Source organism: Vespa crabro, chromosome 10, assembly GCF_910589235.1.
Source record: "Vespa crabro chromosome 10, iyVesCrab1.2, whole genome shotgun sequence".
Taxonomy (NCBI): domain Eukaryota; kingdom Metazoa; phylum Arthropoda; class Insecta; order Hymenoptera; family Vespidae; genus Vespa; species Vespa crabro.
In genome coordinates, this window is record NC_060964.1 from 160102 (window position 1) to 178410 (window position 18309).

At 28.0% G+C, this 18309-nt stretch overlaps 4 protein-coding genes across 12 annotated transcripts; 2 read left to right on the forward strand and 2 right to left on the reverse strand.

Annotated features, from left to right (window-relative positions):
• Positions 1 to 88: 88 nt before the first annotated feature.
• LOC124427681 (N-terminal kinase-like protein) lies at positions 89 to 3905 on the forward strand. Of its 2 annotated transcripts, XM_046970914.1 has the most exons (12): positions 89 to 441; positions 517 to 663; positions 821 to 949; positions 1036 to 1247; positions 1601 to 1691; positions 1761 to 2243; positions 2304 to 2525; positions 2608 to 2860; positions 2942 to 3112; positions 3207 to 3481; positions 3582 to 3690; positions 3759 to 3905. In XM_046970914.1, exons 1-12 carry the CDS (start codon positions 328 to 330, stop codon positions 3890 to 3892), a joined length of 2340 nt encoding a protein of 779 aa, XP_046826870.1. In that variant the 5' UTR covers positions 89 to 327; the 3' UTR covers positions 3893 to 3905. The 2 variants fall into 2 exon arrangements, with proteins under 2 accessions (XP_046826870.1, XP_046826872.1); XM_046970916.1 differs by lacking the exon at positions 89 to 441 and having other exon boundaries at positions 528 to 663; positions 825 to 949.
• Positions 3906 to 4832: 927 nt separating this feature from the next.
• On the reverse strand, positions 4833 to 6586 carry LOC124427682 (probable glucosamine 6-phosphate N-acetyltransferase). The gene is made up of 6 exons (XM_046970917.1): positions 6456 to 6586; positions 6115 to 6378; positions 5760 to 5880; positions 5591 to 5653; positions 5382 to 5509; positions 4833 to 5298 (listed from the first exon to the last, which is right to left on the reverse strand). Exons 2-6 carry the CDS (start codon positions 6127 to 6129, stop codon positions 5056 to 5058), a joined length of 570 nt encoding a protein of 189 aa, XP_046826873.1. The 5' UTR covers positions 6130 to 6378; positions 6456 to 6586; the 3' UTR covers positions 4833 to 5055.
• Positions 6587 to 7567: 981 nt separating this feature from the next.
• Positions 7568 to 8367, forward strand: LOC124427683. 2 transcript variants are annotated; one of them, XM_046970918.1, is made up of 3 exons: positions 7568 to 7721; positions 7962 to 8136; positions 8218 to 8367. In XM_046970918.1, the coding sequence occupies exons 2-3, from the start codon at positions 7968 to 7970 to the stop codon at positions 8286 to 8288; spliced, it is 240 nt and encodes a 79-aa protein (XP_046826874.1). In that variant the 5' UTR covers positions 7568 to 7721; positions 7962 to 7967; the 3' UTR covers positions 8289 to 8367. The 2 variants fall into 2 exon arrangements, with proteins under 2 accessions (XP_046826874.1, XP_046826875.1); XM_046970919.1 differs by having other exon boundaries at positions 7621 to 7800.
• Positions 8368 to 8397: 30 nt separating this feature from the next.
• On the reverse strand, positions 8398 to 18133 carry LOC124427678 (bromodomain adjacent to zinc finger domain protein 1A). 7 transcript variants are annotated; one of them, XM_046970902.1, is made up of 15 exons: positions 17462 to 18133; positions 16988 to 17167; positions 16532 to 16670; positions 16127 to 16341; positions 15852 to 16062; positions 15510 to 15739; positions 14757 to 15430; positions 14223 to 14693; positions 13637 to 14112; positions 12798 to 13574; positions 12487 to 12713; positions 12244 to 12419; positions 11913 to 12026; positions 9606 to 9951; positions 8398 to 8992 (listed from the first exon to the last, which is right to left on the reverse strand). In XM_046970902.1, the coding sequence occupies exons 2-15, from the start codon at positions 17098 to 17100 to the stop codon at positions 8809 to 8811; spliced, it is 4353 nt and encodes a 1450-aa protein (XP_046826858.1). In that variant the 5' UTR covers positions 17101 to 17167; positions 17462 to 18133; the 3' UTR covers positions 8398 to 8808. The 7 variants fall into 7 exon arrangements, with proteins under 7 accessions (XP_046826858.1, XP_046826859.1, XP_046826860.1 ...); XM_046970903.1 differs by having other exon boundaries at positions 9606 to 9948; positions 17256 to 18133; XM_046970904.1 differs by having other exon boundaries at positions 8398 to 8980; positions 17256 to 18133.
• Between the last annotated feature and the right edge of the window lie 176 nt (positions 18134 to 18309).

Here is an 18309-nt window from a genome sequence, read left to right on the forward strand (position 1 = left end):
TCGCACATTGATTGGCGACCGTGTCACATGAAAAGACTGTATCCACATTGCCAACCTTTGTTGTTATGCACGTATTTCTAGCGTCACTAAATAGTAATCAGTGACCCAACCCTGGGGATGGCCAATCCACCTAAAGAATCGTATTATAAATATCGATATATTTCATCAATTCATTTATTAATTCAAGCGGATAAAAGAGACGTCAAAAATCTGTCATTGAGTTTAATTGGATCTTAAACTAAACCCTTTTATATGTAATTTTAACTCCTTTGTAAAATATCAAAGAATGATTTTGATTTATATTGAAATGAGACAATAAATGTTAAAATGTGGTCTTTTTTTGCGAGAGACCCTACAAAGGATTTTCCATATGAAATTGGAGAACCTGTTCCAGGTTTAGAAAATAAAAGTATCTGGACGTTACATAAAGCTAAAAGAAAGGTAATAAAAAAAAGGTGTAACCTATTATGATTATATTAAAATCATTGGATAAAGAAGTTCTTAATTCATTGTAAGGGTTCTACTGTGGGAGAAGATGTGTCCGTGTTCGTATTTGAAGTCAAAAATGGTGGAGAACATTACTTGGATATTGCACGCACAGCAGTCAAAAGACTTAAAACACTCAGACATCCAAGTATACTTGCATATTTTGATAGTCTTGAGGTATTAGCATGCTGAGATATTTGTACAAATTTGTTTCTATCTACTGTGGGGAAATTAAGTATTTATATAGTAGGAATATGGAAACATTCCTACCATAAGAATACTTAAATCCTTCCTCTCTGTATATATACTAATTGAAGTAATAATTTTGATTTAGACAGATAAAATGGTTTATTTAGTGACTGAAAGAGTAGAACCATTACAGAATCGTCTTTCACGCAAATTAGATTCTGAAGATGTTATCAAAATAGATTTGTATTTTTCTTGGGGAATATTTCAAGTCACAGTGTGTATAAAGTTTTGTTTTTTCTATGTCATTTGTAACATTTTAATTCATATCTTCAAATTTATATCAATTTGTTTTGTTGATAGAGGGCATTGAATTTCTTAAATAACGATGGTAATTTACGACACAACAATGTCAATTTGTGGGCTGTATTTGTAAATGAGGAAAGTGGTGAATGGAAACTTGGAGGAGTTGAATATATGACTGCTGTGGATACATTATATACAAAATTGCCTTCAAATTTTGAAGTATATCAACCACCAGAAATTAAAGAAAATGCAAAGCCAGCTACTAAATGGTAAAAATTATTGTGGAATATTAAAAAATAGAATAGATATTTAGATTTTAATGCAAATAATAAATAATTATATATTTGTAATGTTAAAATATTAATACAACTTGAAAATATTAATCACATATATCTATCTTTCAAAATTTTAAGGTTATTTTATTTTTTTAATGGTAAAATTTAATAAATTACGTTACTTCATGTTTTTCTATAATCAGAAAATCTTTGATATTTATTTCTTTATATCAATTTGCATATAACGAGTATTTAAATTCATATATTTTACAATGTCAGTACTTTCTATATCTAAACATTTAGGTTTAATGTTAACACTGTGAAACTCATGAATGAATAAAAAATAGCTCAATTGACATGTGGGGACTTGGCTGCCTGATCTGGGAAACATTTAATGGTCCACTTAATACCCTTACTCAACTTAAAAATATTAGTAAAGTATGTATGTTTTTATTTACTGTAATATATTAAGCAAAATTCAAAAATATATATTTTTTGTTTTATAAGATACCGAAACAGTTAGCAGCTGTATATCAGGAACTAACAGGCAACAATGCAGAAGGAAGACCAAATCCTGCAGATGTGATAGCACGCTGTCGTAGCAATGGAGGATTTTTCAAAAACAATCTTGTTGATGCACTTTTATTTTTAGAAGAAATTCAGATGAAAGAAAGAGGAGAAAAGGGACGTTTTTTTTCACAACTTGCTGGTCAATTAAATTCATTTCCGAAAGGTGTTGGAAGATTTAAGATTTTACCACAATTACTAGCTGCTTTTGAGTTCGGAGATGCTGGGAGTGCAGTATTGCCTCCTTTATTGCAATTAGGTAGTCAGTTACCTGATTCTGAATATCAACGTCGTGTAGTACCTTGTGTTGTGAAATTATTTGCATCCAATGTTCGAGCAACTAGACTACGATTACTACAGCAATTAGATAGATATATAGATCATCTCCAACCAGCAACTGTAAATGAAGCAATTTTCCCGCAGGTATACACTTATCATACTTGTCTTATCTATCATAAAATTAGATATACTTTTTTGTGATAGGTAGCACGAGGCTTTTTAGATATGAATCCAGCAATTAGAGAACAAACTATAAAATCAGTTGTGCATTTAGCTCCTAAATTAGATTATAACAATCTTAATGTTGAAACATTAAGGTATTTTGCAAAACTTCAATCAAAGGATGAAATGGGTGGTATTCGTACAAATACAACTGTCTGTCTTGGAAAAATTGCTCAACATCTCCATCCACAGATAAGACAGAAGGTAAAATGTTTATATCAAATACAAAAAGCGTCTAATAAATGTAATGTCTAAATTATTACATTACATTTAAATATATGTATAGGTCTTAATAGGGGCATTTATAAGAGGTACACGTGACTCATTTCCACCTGCTAGAACTGCAAGTATTCTAGCTTTAGCAGCAACACAACAATACTTCCTATTGCAAGAAGTAGCAAATCGGATTTTACCTGCTTTATGTCCACTTACTACAGATGTTGATAAAGAAGTGAGGGATAATGCATTTCGAACTATACGTGGATTCTTATCTAAGCTTGAAAGAGTTTCAGAAGATCCAGGACTTCGCGAATCAATGGGTAGATATACATTTTTAATAGAATAACATTTTTTTAATATAGAATTTTATTATGTAATGTAACATCTTTCCATTACTGTAGAGGCTGATGTAAATACTGCTACACCTAGTTTGAGTAATGCTGCAGCAACATGGGCTGGATGGGCTGTAGCTGCAGTTACTGCAAAATTTTACCGTAGTCAATCGGATACACCAAAATCATCAAACTCTCATAATACATCTAGAATTTTATTAAATAAACCTGCTTCTCTAGGTCTGTTTTTAATTCAGTATATTCCTATGATATAGGAATATTATAAATCCGATATAATTATATATCTAATATTCTGAATTCTATTAAATTGCAGAACAAGCCAGCAGTTCACAAAGTAGTGCAAGTACAACTGCTACAACAAGTAGTACAACAAGTATGACATCTCTTGATCATGATCATGAACATGATATTCCTAACACTACAAATACAAATTCTGACTGTGATTGGGACTGTTGGGATGCTGATAATTGGGGTGACATGGAGCAACAGCCTTCAACATCTGTTCCATCTAATTCAGCTACTAATATTTCAATATCTTCTCATTCTCCCAAAGCCCATGATCAATGGACAAGTCTTGAAGAAGAACCAGTTCGTATAACATTATATTTATAAATGATTAAGACAATATAAATAGTACATATCATTAATTAATATTAATGATTTTATATATGAATGGTGCTATTTTTAGGAAGAAGAAGCAGTACAGGGAATAGAGAATAAAAATGAAGGAGTTGAAGTAGGTTGGGAAGATTCTGAATTTCAACCACTTGAAGATATACAGCCTATAGAACAGATAGGTAAATTTCAATACTTTTTTCTTTTTTTAGAATATTCTGTTCCAATATAATTATATTAAAATTTACAGGTATACCTAGTGGAAACAATAAATTTGAAGAGGCTAAAAGAAAAAGAGATGAACGGAAATTAGCTAGACAAAGACAAATGGAAGCAAAGAGAGCTATAAAATTAAGAACTAATACAATTAATAAAAAACTTTAATTAAAATATCAAATCCCCCAGAAAATGGTACTTAATTATACCTTAAATAACTTAAATTAATAATACTTTCTATATAAAAAGTTTTATTTAAAGTAAAAGAAGATTAAAAAGGTTAATTTATGTTGTTCTTTAAATTACATCTATAACGTGTGTATGTATTTGTGTGTGCGTACACTTACTGCACTTACGTATCTAATAGTCTCTAATTATACCTATAATTATTTTCAAAATACAGGGTATTCAGTACTTTCGGAATCAATGAATTCTACACATGAAAACGATAAAAAAATATAAATGTATACCTTACTTGACCTTTCTTTCAAGTTATATTGAGTTTCTTTAATATACTGTATCTATTTATCTTCCCAAAAGATGTTCAAAATGACTTCCTTGCATTTTAATACATATTTGGAGATATTTAAAAATTGATCGTCTTAAACTTTTCATTTCTTTAGATATCCAGGTATTGTTTAAATTTTCGAAAGCTTCATTCAAATCTCTCATGAAATATTTCGGCACTGTCAACGGGCGATCTGTACATGACGAATTTCAAATAATCCCACAAATAATAATCCATTCATTCAACGTTGGATATCGAATTGTGTTCGTAAATAGATAGGTGGAATCAATAATTCAACTACTTCCATCTTTCGACAGGAATCATTTCAACATAAAATTTGCTATAAGTCGAAAACAAAGTCAAATAGGGCATATCTTAATATGAACCTTTTTTATTAGGTTCATGTGCAGAAACCATCACCAAAGCGATTCCCCGAAGCTTCGTGACACCATATATATACTTTGCTTAATATATAATAGATACATATCCAATATCCTCTTTTTGAGGATAAGATGTCACATAAAATTTATGAAGATATAAAGTCTAATAATTAAATTATTTTTTCGATTGAGTATTTATGCGTATAAATATATCAAATTGTTATGTGTATGCTATATTTATTAATATTTTATAATATCATATACTTTCTATTACATAAAAATTTAATTCCATAAATATAATATAATAATAGAATTACAGTTATAATTTATATGATTTGTGGACTTTCATTTATAACAGTTTAATATTTATGTGATAATACGATAATTAACAAAAAATTAAAATATTAACATTTAAAAAAAACGATAATAATTATGTACTTTATTCACAAATGAGATTGTTCAGTAGTACTTTCATTTGAGAATCTTATATTAAGACTATTCGCATTATTAGGTTCTCTTTTAAAACCTAGACTTTCATAGAATGGTATGAGATTATCTCGGCAATCCAAAGATATTTTATAACAATGTAAATAGCGGGCCAGTTGCAAAATAACATTAATAAGTAATTTACCCAAATGTTTACCTCTATAATTATTATTCACGACCACATCTTCCAAACGTCCACGCTACAAGACATTTTATGTACATACAAACTTATGATTGCACATATATGCATAATATAATAACCAATCAAAAATGTGATACATACCAATGCACAGTTATGAATAAACTTTTGCTCTGATATCAAAGTGGCACTTCCAATTACCTTAGTACTATGTGTATCTTCTATAACAATGATGTAATAAATTCCTGTATTTTTCATACTTTGGAACTTGTCTACAAAAAATTCATTTAAAATAAATGATTTATCACACAAAATGTTTTTTTGTAAACCATTATTTTATTAATATCACTTACTTAGAAACTGTTCTTTATTTACTTTTCCTACTTCTGTTAATTGTGCCAAAAGTTCTAAAAATCCTGTAAATTTAATATAAAATGAGTAAAACATTTCATGTATATATTTATATCTTTTTTATTATTATATCTACAATATTAAAAATCTTTATATATAAAATTAACATACCTTTATCATAATCAGTAGATCTAAGAGGTCGTAACAACAAACCTTCAACATGTGGTAATGTTAATCGTTCCAATATATTTTTATTGAACAGTTCAATTCCTGCTTCTGTACGATAGACATCCTAAACCATATTTATACATATTAGTAAAACAGATTGTTATTAAATGATCGAAAATTTAATTATTTATATTATCATAAGGATTACAAAAATCTTCTATTTTACTCATTAATGAATAGAAAAGTAAAACTATTAGTAACTATTTAAAAAAAAATGTAAATAATAAATGATAACTAAATAAATGATAAAATAAGTAAATAAATGATCTATTTAAAAAATGAAAAAACCAAATATAACCTGTTCTAAATTCATTTTTACTCGCAATTGTGAAGAAACAAACGTGTTGTAACTTATTTTAATTCGTTAAGAAAAACCAACTTGTAACAGTCGTCGATAATTTTAATCTTGCTTCGGAATATAATATCAAAAAAATTCTTTGTCGTGGCATTCCAGCAACGGCACTCTCACACAATTGCCCGCGGCTATCTCTATTTTTTATCGTATTTTTAAATACATTTTTCTCGACATATTCTGTTCCGTTCGAGCTAGTATTTTTACCTACTAAAACAAAACAATACAAACATTATATCACGAATATTCGTTTATTATTTCTCTTGTTTTAAAATCGTTTAGATTACATTATTATAACGCCAATAAAAAATGATTCAACCGAATACTTTACTCATTCATTTTTTCATACGTATGCTTACATATCCTTATCTCTAACAGCCTTTTCTGTGACAGTATCGCTGATAAGATGTAAATTTAAATTACTTTTCAATTCACTTGAATATTGTAATTTTATCACATGTAATCATTACAAAATAATATTACATTGTAATATGTAGTAATACTTTTGCTATGTACTGTGTAATAAATTTAACGAGACGATTATTAAATAATAATTTTTCGACAACGCGTTATCATATATTAAGATTCAACTATTATATTGTTTAGTAATATGTAATAATTGATTAAAAAAATTGGCATCATGAAATAAATATATCGTATTGAACACATTCGCATTCATTATATTAATAAAACCTATAACAAATTTTATACGTTTCTTCTGTACATTTGAAGAATATTGGAAGATAGATTGGAGAAAAATCTCTCTGTCTCTCTCTCTCTCTCTCTCTCTCTCTCTCTCTCTCTCTCTCTCTATCAAAGATTTTATTTTAGTTAAATCAAAAATTTAAAATTATAAAATTTTTATTTATCATTTTCATAGTCCATGATGATTATTAATTTTATAATAAAAAATTATGGACTAATCATTTAATTACAAGTTATTATATCATAAGTACATATTCTGTAATCATAACGCTAACTCTATTGTTACAAGATTTTCATTATGAATATTTAGCAATTCGGTACATACATACGAGATAAAATGTATATGTTTGACAATATTGCGCGAAAGCTTGAGATAAAATGTATTTAATTTTTCATTTTAATCAAAAACAAATGAATTTGTTTTTCTAATAATATAGTTTTGTTCAGCGGATTCTGGGATATATTAAAACTAGGATATATGTCTACATTATCAGAGATACATATAAGAACCCCTTTCAATCCAATATTTTGTAACGTTCCTATGCATTTAACTAGATTCAAGAAAATCTAGATAGTGCTTTTTAATAATCGACCCAATTCAACATAAAAACTATTTAATGGAAATTACCCAATGATGTCGAATGCAAACGATATGAAACAAGAGCGAAACGACGTCTAGCGGAGAATTATAACATTACAATATTTGTGTAGTATTGAAAACTACACAGGCTGAGTCACTGACGTCAATCGACGTTCAGCTCCTGTGACAAGTTCTTTTCAAGAACTGTTTGTTTCATGGTTCAGTTTCGTATTCGTATATTACTTTTGTTCGGTCGTACGAAAAGAAGGTATTATATAATATAAAATTGTAATTTTATTTAAATGTTTTATTAAATTAAAATATTACAAAATAAAAATATATATTAGGTAATATTGAATCATTTTTTTCAGAAATCGTAATCATAATAATTAATTTATACGAATTAATCCAATAAAGTGTAATTCATAATTATTATATAGTACATTTTCCATGAAAATACATTTATTTTCAAAAATAAAGAAGAATAATAAATATTTTTCTTTTTCAGTAAAATATGGCTGATGCACCATCTAAATCTCGTCCAATGAAATATCCATATACAACAGCTGCGCAAATAGCACAGTTTCCATATCGGCATTATTTTAAACATAGTTGGTTATTGAAATACTGGATGATTGCTGTAGTTATCTCTGCACCATTATTTATAAAAATTCAAAAATTATGTATGTATCATTTTATTCTCAAAAGTATAATTGAATGTTACATTAAATTACTTTAATTTGAATAAAATATTAAAATTTCAGCCTACTCAGAAGGAAACGTTAAAGTATGGAACGAAAAGAGAAAGAAAGAATTTGAAGGACATGGTCATTAAGAAAAAAACTTCAATTAGTACATAGCATGTTGTAACATTAAATGTAAAAGAATAAATAAAGTAATCTGTACTCATATAATCCTTTATCTGTATAAATGTGAACACTTGATTGATTTTGAAAATATTTATTACCAAATTAATTGTATAAAACATACACAGTTACAAAGGACTGTTTCAATGACCGCTGTACAGTGTAATGAATAATAATAATTTGTACCATATATTTGCGTAGGCCCAGCCTAAAGTTTTTAATTGTTTATAAACAAGCTGATCTTCGGAAAAAAACCAAGTGCTATTATACTAATTTTTGAAAATTTTGTAAAAAGAACCACACATTTACCACATAATATAATGTATTCTGAATTAGCAAGATCTATTGTTCAGATGTGTAAATTCGTAAATAGTAATCATTATTATATTATCTAAGCATTCAGTTGAATATTTTATAAATACTTAAATGTTGCATTTTTAAATAAGCAAACTCAATCTTTTAGAGTAAAACATAAAACGTGCGTTGTTTTTATCTCTTCTTTAAAACTTCTAAATTTTCTTCGTTTTCAATGCCATTTTCATTGGTATCGCTCCTGTTTAATTTTGGCTTTTTAGCAATTGACTGTCCTGTGTCATCTTCAAAATTCAATCCTATTTCCTTGCATCGCTTCTCGAAATACTTCAATAATCTTGAACCTGCCCTATAAACATAACTATTTTTAAAAGGACATAGCCTTACTCTAATTAAATATACTAATTCATATGTTCGGAGGCCAAAGATTCTTCCTTCTTTGTTAGTACAGTTGTTCTCAATCTGATTTTACTAATATTTATGTACAATATATATATTAAATATATACAATACAAATTAAACACATACCATATGTATATAACTGTCATCTTAAATTATCATCTCACAACCATAACTTAAATTTTAAAAACTATCAAAGTAATGTATGCCCATTTTACCTAACTTTTTCTATATACAGTTAGTATAAGTATGTAATATCTAATATGGCATGCACAAATAAGATGCTTATATTAACATATATGTTGAATATAATTTTGGATTATATGTTTAATCTTGTTAACATAGAAAATCAAAAATACTTAAAATTTTACGAAAATAATAAAAATAAATATCTTCAGAAATTTAGGAAATTTCTAATTAATAAAAAGTTACAGTGTATTTAAGACTAACATATATATTCATATTATCGAATAAATTTAAATATATTAATGCCTGTAGAAGTTCCTACCTACTCTCAAAATCTCTGGCATCCGAACTAATATAAAATATTCTATTTCGTTTTTAATTTTACTTACTTATAAACCGAACTATGTTCCTGATTATATGCTTGACAATTTTCAAAGACCAAGTGACAGTCATTAAAAAATTGTTGTAAGTTTTCATACCCTCCATTTCCAAGTTTGTATTTGATTGTACCAAAGTCCATAGGGTTAGATATAATGTCATGATAATCTGGAACCTCATCCTTTGTGACAGGAGAAAGAAAAGGCCACGAATCTCTATGATGTCTGATATCTAATAATAACTCTTGTAACTTCGTCATATATCCTTTAACTGTTTTGTCTTCTTGGAAATTCTCTGCAGCTCTTTTTGTTGCTCTACGAGTTTGCCTTGGTTCTGTATCATCTGAATTACTATCTGCTGGAAAATATAGATATCTTCATTTATTAAAATGTAATATTATGTTAAGGTCATAATAATACTTAAAATAATTGTTATATATTAATCAAATTGTATATATATGAAATAGAATAAAGTTTACTGTTAAATATTATCTACATCAAAAATATAATATAAATGTTTTAAAATTATAAGCTGTTATTTTTTTAATTAACACAAAAACGATTATAGAAAAACATATTTGCAGTTTTACAACAATGCAGTTTTGAAACATGCAATTCATTTCATATACTTCAGCATATACAGGATGGGCTATTTAAATCAGAATACTTGAATACCTTCATTATTTATGATTTTATGGAAAAAGTTCTTAAGACAAAGTTACACTATTTGAAAGGGTACATCTAATGATGAAAATTATTTTTTCTAGAGATCATTTTTTTTACAAGATTTCAAAGTTATTGGTATTTTTAAAAATGGAAACCTATGAATTTTTCTGTATCTATTTGCATTTTAAATGATTTTTGCATAATTTCTCGTGCTATTCTAAATAAATAAATGTAAAGCTACAATGTCAAAAAATAATTAGTTAATAAGGTATTTTGAAAAAATGTCTAGTAACACACGTAACTGTAACAAGCTATTTTTTGGATTTAGTTGGAAAAAATGTTAGAAGAAAAAGTTGAATGGTTCCAAATGGATTACATATTCACGATATTTTTTTTGCAAATGCATATGCATTATTGTTTTTCAAATACTCATACACATGCATTTTTTTCAATTGCACATGCACATGTATATAATGCACTTGAGAAAATATATGATCAAGAATATGTAGTTCACCTTGAATCTTCCATCTTTTTTTCTAAAATTTTTGGCTAACTTCAATCAAAAAGAAGATTTGACTTGTTACAATTGCGTGAATTACTAGATATTTTTTATATTAACATTTATGTCAATATTCTTGTATCCTTGTACTTTTTTTGTTTAGAATAGCATGAGAAGTGAATTCATGCAAAAAAAATTCATAGTTTTAGTTAAAATAATACCGATGACCTTGAAATCTTAAAAAAATGATCTTGAGAAAAAATTCTTTCCATCATTAGATGTGTCCTTTCAAGCGGTATAATTTTGTCTTAATGACATTTTCCATAAAATCATAAATAACAGAGATATTTAAGTGTTCCCATTTAATATGTATATACGGGATATCCTACTTAAAATCGAACGTCTAAATATTTCCTTTGGATTGGGTGATATGAAAAAATATAACAGGACAAGAATACATTCAAGGGAAATAATTAAATATAAAACATTTTTTCTATTTTTTAATAAAACGTTTTTGTCATTGTAATATGGCTTATAAAATATTATATTCGGAGGGTATATCTTTTTAAACATAAAATGAACTTAAACGAAAAAATCACGTTTAAATGCAAACAATATAGAAATAGTACATTTTAAGATCACTGGTGCCATTAATAGTTCAATAAATCAATACATATCTGAAATTATGTTTTTCTATATTAATACTGTGATAATAACACATTTTTTCATGTCTTGACGGAAATAAGTTGTTCAAAGTAAATAGTAAAGATGATTGAAAACAATCCCAAAGAAAAATCTAACAGTCTCTTTTTTATTCATTTGTTATTTAATTTACTATAATATACTCTTGTGGAATAATTTAAGCACTATGATTTAAAAAATACATCAGTTGGATTGAAGTAGGTAAGATTAACATTCCTATATTTTTTCCATTCAAACGTGATTTTATTTATCTTGTATTACTTTTTCTTATTACTCAATCCAAGAGAAATATTTAAGTGTTCAATTTTAAATGAGGCATTCTGTTTATGTATCATATATAACAATGGTTATATATTAAAAAATGCTACGAAATGCCACTACTTATCTGTAAAAATATTTATGAGCATCTTTAGAAAAAATTAGACATTTATAGAAAAGGGTATAATACAGACCATCCCAGTCTGTAGATTCTGTAGTGAGGAGGCTCTTGGCAAAGCCATGGATGCGAGAGCGTGCTGCTGCTGCGCACAACCTCTCCTTGTCTCTTTCCCTTTCACGCCCCCTCACTAAGAACACAGTAAAAACTAAGAAATCTTCAAACACTGTTAAGATTACAACGATAAAGCATCCATATATTTTTTCCTTATCAGGTTTTGATTACTCCTAATATACCAAAACTTATAGTAAAATGGCAATCAGTGCATAACTTATTTTTTAATTTTTACCATCTTTCAACAAGACTAGACAATTCATTGTTTACTGTAATATTAAAAGAATTCTTACCAAATTTAGAAATAGGTTTTCTTCTTTCTTTGCAACTTATACAAGACCACCTGCCTCTTGGCATTCTCAACAAAGGAGGTTCAATGCATTCCAAATGAAAATGATTTGAACAGATATCACAACTAACGAGCTTTCCACCACTTTTACACGAAGAACATACATTAATTGATTTGTTTCTGCCAAATAATTGAATTTTCATTTATAATTATGGTCTTATTTCTATATTTTAATAATATTACTTACATGTCTTCATCACTTCCTTCTTCCATTTCATCTTTTTGATCTTTATCTTGATCTTCTTCATCTTCACTCCCAGGAATACGTTTGGCACGATTATGTCGAGTTTCTTTGGTTAAAATTAAATCTTCATCAATTTCATCTTCAAATTTTCTTCGTTTCTTAACTTTTTCTTTTGGTTTTATTTCTGGTGGTTTACAAGTAGAACAAAACCAATCTCCTTCAGGTACTGCCTAAAAAGTACATATGATTTGCTTTTACATATGCAATGATATTTGCATAGTAAAAAATGATAAAAGTACGAATGAGAGGCTTACATTTAATTTTGGTTTTAAACAGTACAGATGATGGCCTTTATTACATCCATCACACAGTAGCATATTTTCTGCATCTCTTCGTCTTCGACATACTCGACATTGAGCATTAAATGCGCTTCTACCCCATGCAATACTATTTTCTAAAGTATTTAAGTGCACAAATAATTGAGACCAGCTCGTTGAAGCCATAAGAGATTGTTCCCATTTGTCTCGAGCTTCTTCACAAGACCATTTTTTATCCTTTTCATCTGTACCTAATGGCTTTTTTAAGTACCGTTGTTCTATAGCATGAGATAGCTGTAAAATAGCACAAGCCATTTGTTTAATATTTGTTTGTTGTTTCGGATCTGGATAAATTTCATTTTCATTAGGAGGACCAAGGTACTTTCCAGGATCTTTATAATTTCTTATATTAATACTACTAATTTCTGAATCTGGAGTACCAGGTCTACTTTGTTTGGATTCATTTTTTACTTTATCCAATACAATATTAGGAGCAACATCTGCATCAATCTCATTTATACCATATACTAATTTTTCACATTGTTTATCATAACTCTCATTATTTATTGCTTTCCTCCATGAATCTCGATCAATAACTTTTAAATTTCCTAAACAACCACCTTTAATTTTTTCCTCAAAGTCTAAAATAAAATCTCTTAATGTCATTTCCATTACATTATCAACTGACAAGTTAGTAGGAAAATTTAGGTTAGCATTTTCATATTTATTTTTCTTTCCAGTCTTATTGACCTGTCCTTTTACAGGTTCTGAAAACTAATACAAACAGTAAATTTGTATGTAATCTTGTATTTCATAATTACAATCAAGATACTTACAACTTCAGGATTCAATTTATGTCTGGGGCATTCCTCAATTACAGATATTAAACTAGACATTTCATGTTCTAGGTTATTACGTAATTCACCTTCTCTAATTCCTCTTTTACTTAAAGAATTTATTAAAGTTTCTATATCTTCTATTTTCCCATAAAAACTCCATTTAGATCCACATCTCTTCCAGTGTATAGGACAATCTTTATCTCCTGTACATGCCATTAAATTATGTCTAATATCTGTTAACTCATGTTTAAAATCTTTTCTAGGAGATTTAACACCATTTTTCTCAGAAAATGTAACTTTTTTTGGTGATTTTCTAGCTTTTTTAAAACTGTTTTCTTTATCACTAAATTCATCTTCAAATTTATTTCTTAAATATGCGTACGTTGCTTCTCTATCTTTTAACTCTGGATTATATGGAGTTCCTTCAGGAAGACAATTACCTGGCCACCATTCATCATTTTCCACAAATAAGCCTATATGTGAAAAGGCAATATAGTTTGCAATTAATAATATATTATTACAGAAAGGAAGCATGAAATTAATTACTTTATAACTAGAAATATATCTATTAATTTAAAATAACCTGGTATTGATAAGAATCTCCAATATCTCCTATGAGCTCTATCTGCACCTAAATATACCATCATTTTGTTGTCTCTGGATGCTTCCTGCAATTCTTTTAATTTATATTCATATTCTTCTCTTTTTTTCTCTTCCTCGCAATTACCACGTGTAATTTTCTTCGGTTTCTGATCCTCGTCGTCTAGTTTTCCTTCTTTTTCTTTCAATTTCTCTTTTTCTTCCTTCCCTTTTTTTTGTTCAGCAATAATAAATAGTTTTAATTCTTTCTTTGCTTGATGAAGTTTTTCATGTCTTTCTTCAATAAAATCACGTATCGAAGCAAAAGTAAGTAATTGATTTATGAGACATGTTACTAATTTTAATTTGTCATCTAAATTAAATTCACAAACATTACGATGACCTAACAATCTTAAAATATATGTTTCATTTATTCTTAAGAGAAGTGCAGGATCATCAAGATTTGTATATCCACCTAACAATAAATCATATTTTATTGTAATGTTTTCACAGATATAAGAAGAAATCTAATTCATACCTCGTTGAGAATAGCGCCATTTTGAAGCAGCTTCGCTTATTCGACCACCAGAACTTAATAAATGCTGTCTTAAAATCTCACTTAATGTTGTATGATCTAATGTAAGCTCTGATAACTTGCATCCATGTTGTGTTTGACACCATTTAGAAGCTATGGTTGCTAATTTTACTGATTTTTCCATAGATGATACTCCTTCATATATATTAATATCAACTACTATGTTAGACGCATGTGCATGAATTTCATCTTCCTCTGCTGCTTGGTATTTGAAAATATTTGACAGTAGTAACTGTAATAAATCGCTCCATGGTCCAGAAGCTTCTTTGGTTAACATTGATCTCTCTAATAAATCAAGGTTAAAGCCACCAGGAAAATATGAAACAACTTCTAACTCTTCGTTGAAGAACTCCAGAAATTCTAAGATAAATGCACAATCACCAAACTTTTCATTAGGTATACTAGAATTAATTGGGACAGATTCTGGAATAGGACGAAGATCTTCACATTCGAGATCTTCTCGTGGTTTATTCCATTGTCTTACATATGCAGCAAGAGCGGCTAATTTTTGTTTCTCTTCTTTTTTTCGTTCACTTTTCAATACTCTTTCCTCTTTACGTTTTGCTTTTTCTTCAAGAGCTTTGGCTTTAAGGTCTTCTTTAAATTTGCCATTTGTTCTGTTGATAAACTTTAAAGCATTAAGAAAATCTTATAATATCATGTAATTTTTTATTAAGTATAATAGAAAAACCTTACCTTGGTTTTCTATATTTTTTCACAACTATTCCAGTTTCATTCACTTTTTTTAATGGGTCAGGTTTTTCAAAGGTTCTATGTTTGGATACATCTGAAGTAAGGAATTTTTCTATAGATTCTTGTTTATGTTTTACTACTTTTTTGGTACGCATAGAAAAATCAGGTGCAGGACCAGTAAATATTGTATCAAAACGTACTTTACTGATACCATATTTTTGTAAGACACTCTCCTAAGGAAAATAACAAATTAAAATATAGCAAATATTATGAATATAATAATTATTACATTCAAATTACAAATTATTTACATTACAAATATAATAAATGTTACATTCTGCTAACCTTAACTATCCATATACCATTTTCATTTTGTTCACAGAGCTGACGGAGAAATATTTTATTACGTTCCCTACTATAATGCTGTTTTCGTCTTCTTACTTGTCCAGCTTCTACTATCATAAGTTGACTAACATCAGAATCTCCACAATCTAATTGTTCTACTTCATAACGAAATAACTTGGCTGGTGGATGATACTGATGTTCTTGTGGACTCCTACGATTATAATAATTAAATCGATGAAAATATTTAAATATTTATGTAGAAATAAAATATGTACCTGCTAGTATCTTTAGTATAAGGTTTAAGTTGTTGTTCTGTTGGTTCAATAACTTGGAGAACATGACAATCACACCATGATTCTTCAGTAAAACTTGCTTCAACCATTTCACCAACAAAGTATCGATCTCTTGCAAATTGGTAAACATCCTCTACCATTTCATTAAAAGATGATCTATTTGTTTTACTGGCAAGGTATAATATAGGAATCCGTAACTATGAAAAATAAGGTCCTAAGATATAAGAGAAGTAATGCAACAGTATAGTCCAAATAATAAGTATTACATGCATAACACAGTCTAAAGTATGTTTAAATACTTCTGTTTAATGTACTGTCACTATGACTCATTAAATAGGAAAACAAATAACATAATATGGAATAATATTATATATAAATATATCATACTTCCATCGGAAACTCCTTTAGACTTTTTTTAGCATTTTCTTCACATTGCAATGCTTCTTCATATGTCATATTAGTTCTTCCCGTGATACTGCATGACCATATAAGAGAGTTGCATAGAATAATTCTTTCACAAAATTCACTGCAACATATAATATTAATAAATGAATTGCACAACTTCTCAAATAAAGAATTATTAATAGTAATAGCTATATAATATTTATCTAAAAGATAAAACTTCAAAATAAATGAGCACTTTTGCTATCATTTCAAAGCTAAATAAATTAAATATGTTTTAAGGTAAATAAATAAATAAAAACAATATTCTATACTATTAAAAAAGATACGAATATAATCCTAAATATTAAAGTAAACATTATAAAGAGAGTAAATCCAAATGAACACAATAAAATTACAAAGTTTTTCTTAATACAATTTTTCTTAATGTTATTAACTTACTTGTAGTCTTTGAAGATCTCATTAGTAACTTCACAGTGGAAAACCTCATCGTCATCCTTAAAGTCGGAGGAGACGTGAAGACGTTGAAACGGCTGCTTACGAAGAAGCGGCATGTCAACGCTTGATGTCAAAATCACTTAACATCCGCTCGTTTGCGGCTTTTGTTGCTTGATAATCGATCTTACAAACAAGAAGTTTTCTTTTTATTTTTATGCGTTAAAGAAGAAAACAAAAAACAAAGAAGATTGGACGGTTTATTTGTTCTTACGTTCTTTTTAAACGATACGATGGTACAACGATGACAAATTGACATGAATACAGAGACCGATGTGTTTTTTAACTGATGATGCACGTACGTAATAAGTGAACGCTATCACGAATAATAATGCAAAACAGTTGACCGTAGTTTACTATTATTCCGTTATGATAATATAAATCGACAATGTATTCCAAGTATTATTACATACACCATACCAATTTTAATTCACATAAAGGTTCATCAATTCTTGACAAAGCGCGTTTTTCACGGCGGCTTGTGAAAATGCATGCATTTACACCTGGCATACACCGTGAAGACCGGAAACTACCGTGAGGACAAATTATACCAACCTAACGAAAACTGACTTTTCGAACGATGATTTCATAATTTTGATTATCACATTTATATATAAATCTTTCTTATCGAGCTTGAATTCAAAATACTTCAACTTGTCTTCTGTCTTATCGTTACATAAATATCATTTGTTGAACTGAAATTGTTCTCTTCGAATAATGTTTTGCAATGTAAAAATGCTCTGGTTGATATGTTTGAATCATATTCGGTTTATATAGTTGGCAACGACTAAATATTTTTTTTTATCATGCAAGAATTATTTGGCGGGAACAACTTTTGTAAAACGTAATCGCAATATAATTCTTTTCGATGGAATTTGAATTTACATAGATTTATGCAAGTGCATATTGCATGTATTTCGTTTAATCGTTACAATTTCTTCTTTTTTCTGATAATTAACTTCTTGAAAATAATCAGAGAAAAAGTGAAACGATTCAAGTACCTTTAGAATTATTGATGGAAATAACAATAATATGAAATTTTTCATATACAAGATCGAAAACATTAAGAGTATTAATGCATCACGGATTGTTTTCTTATTATAATTTGACTGTATAGATAAATATATTTAAAATGTTTATGCAATATCTTCAACATGCTTAAAATTAGATTTTGTGTACTATTATAATTATTCAAAAATATATAATATTGCGAAATCAATTAGATACAATTGTTACATAGGCTTTTATTTTTACAGTTTTATTAATAA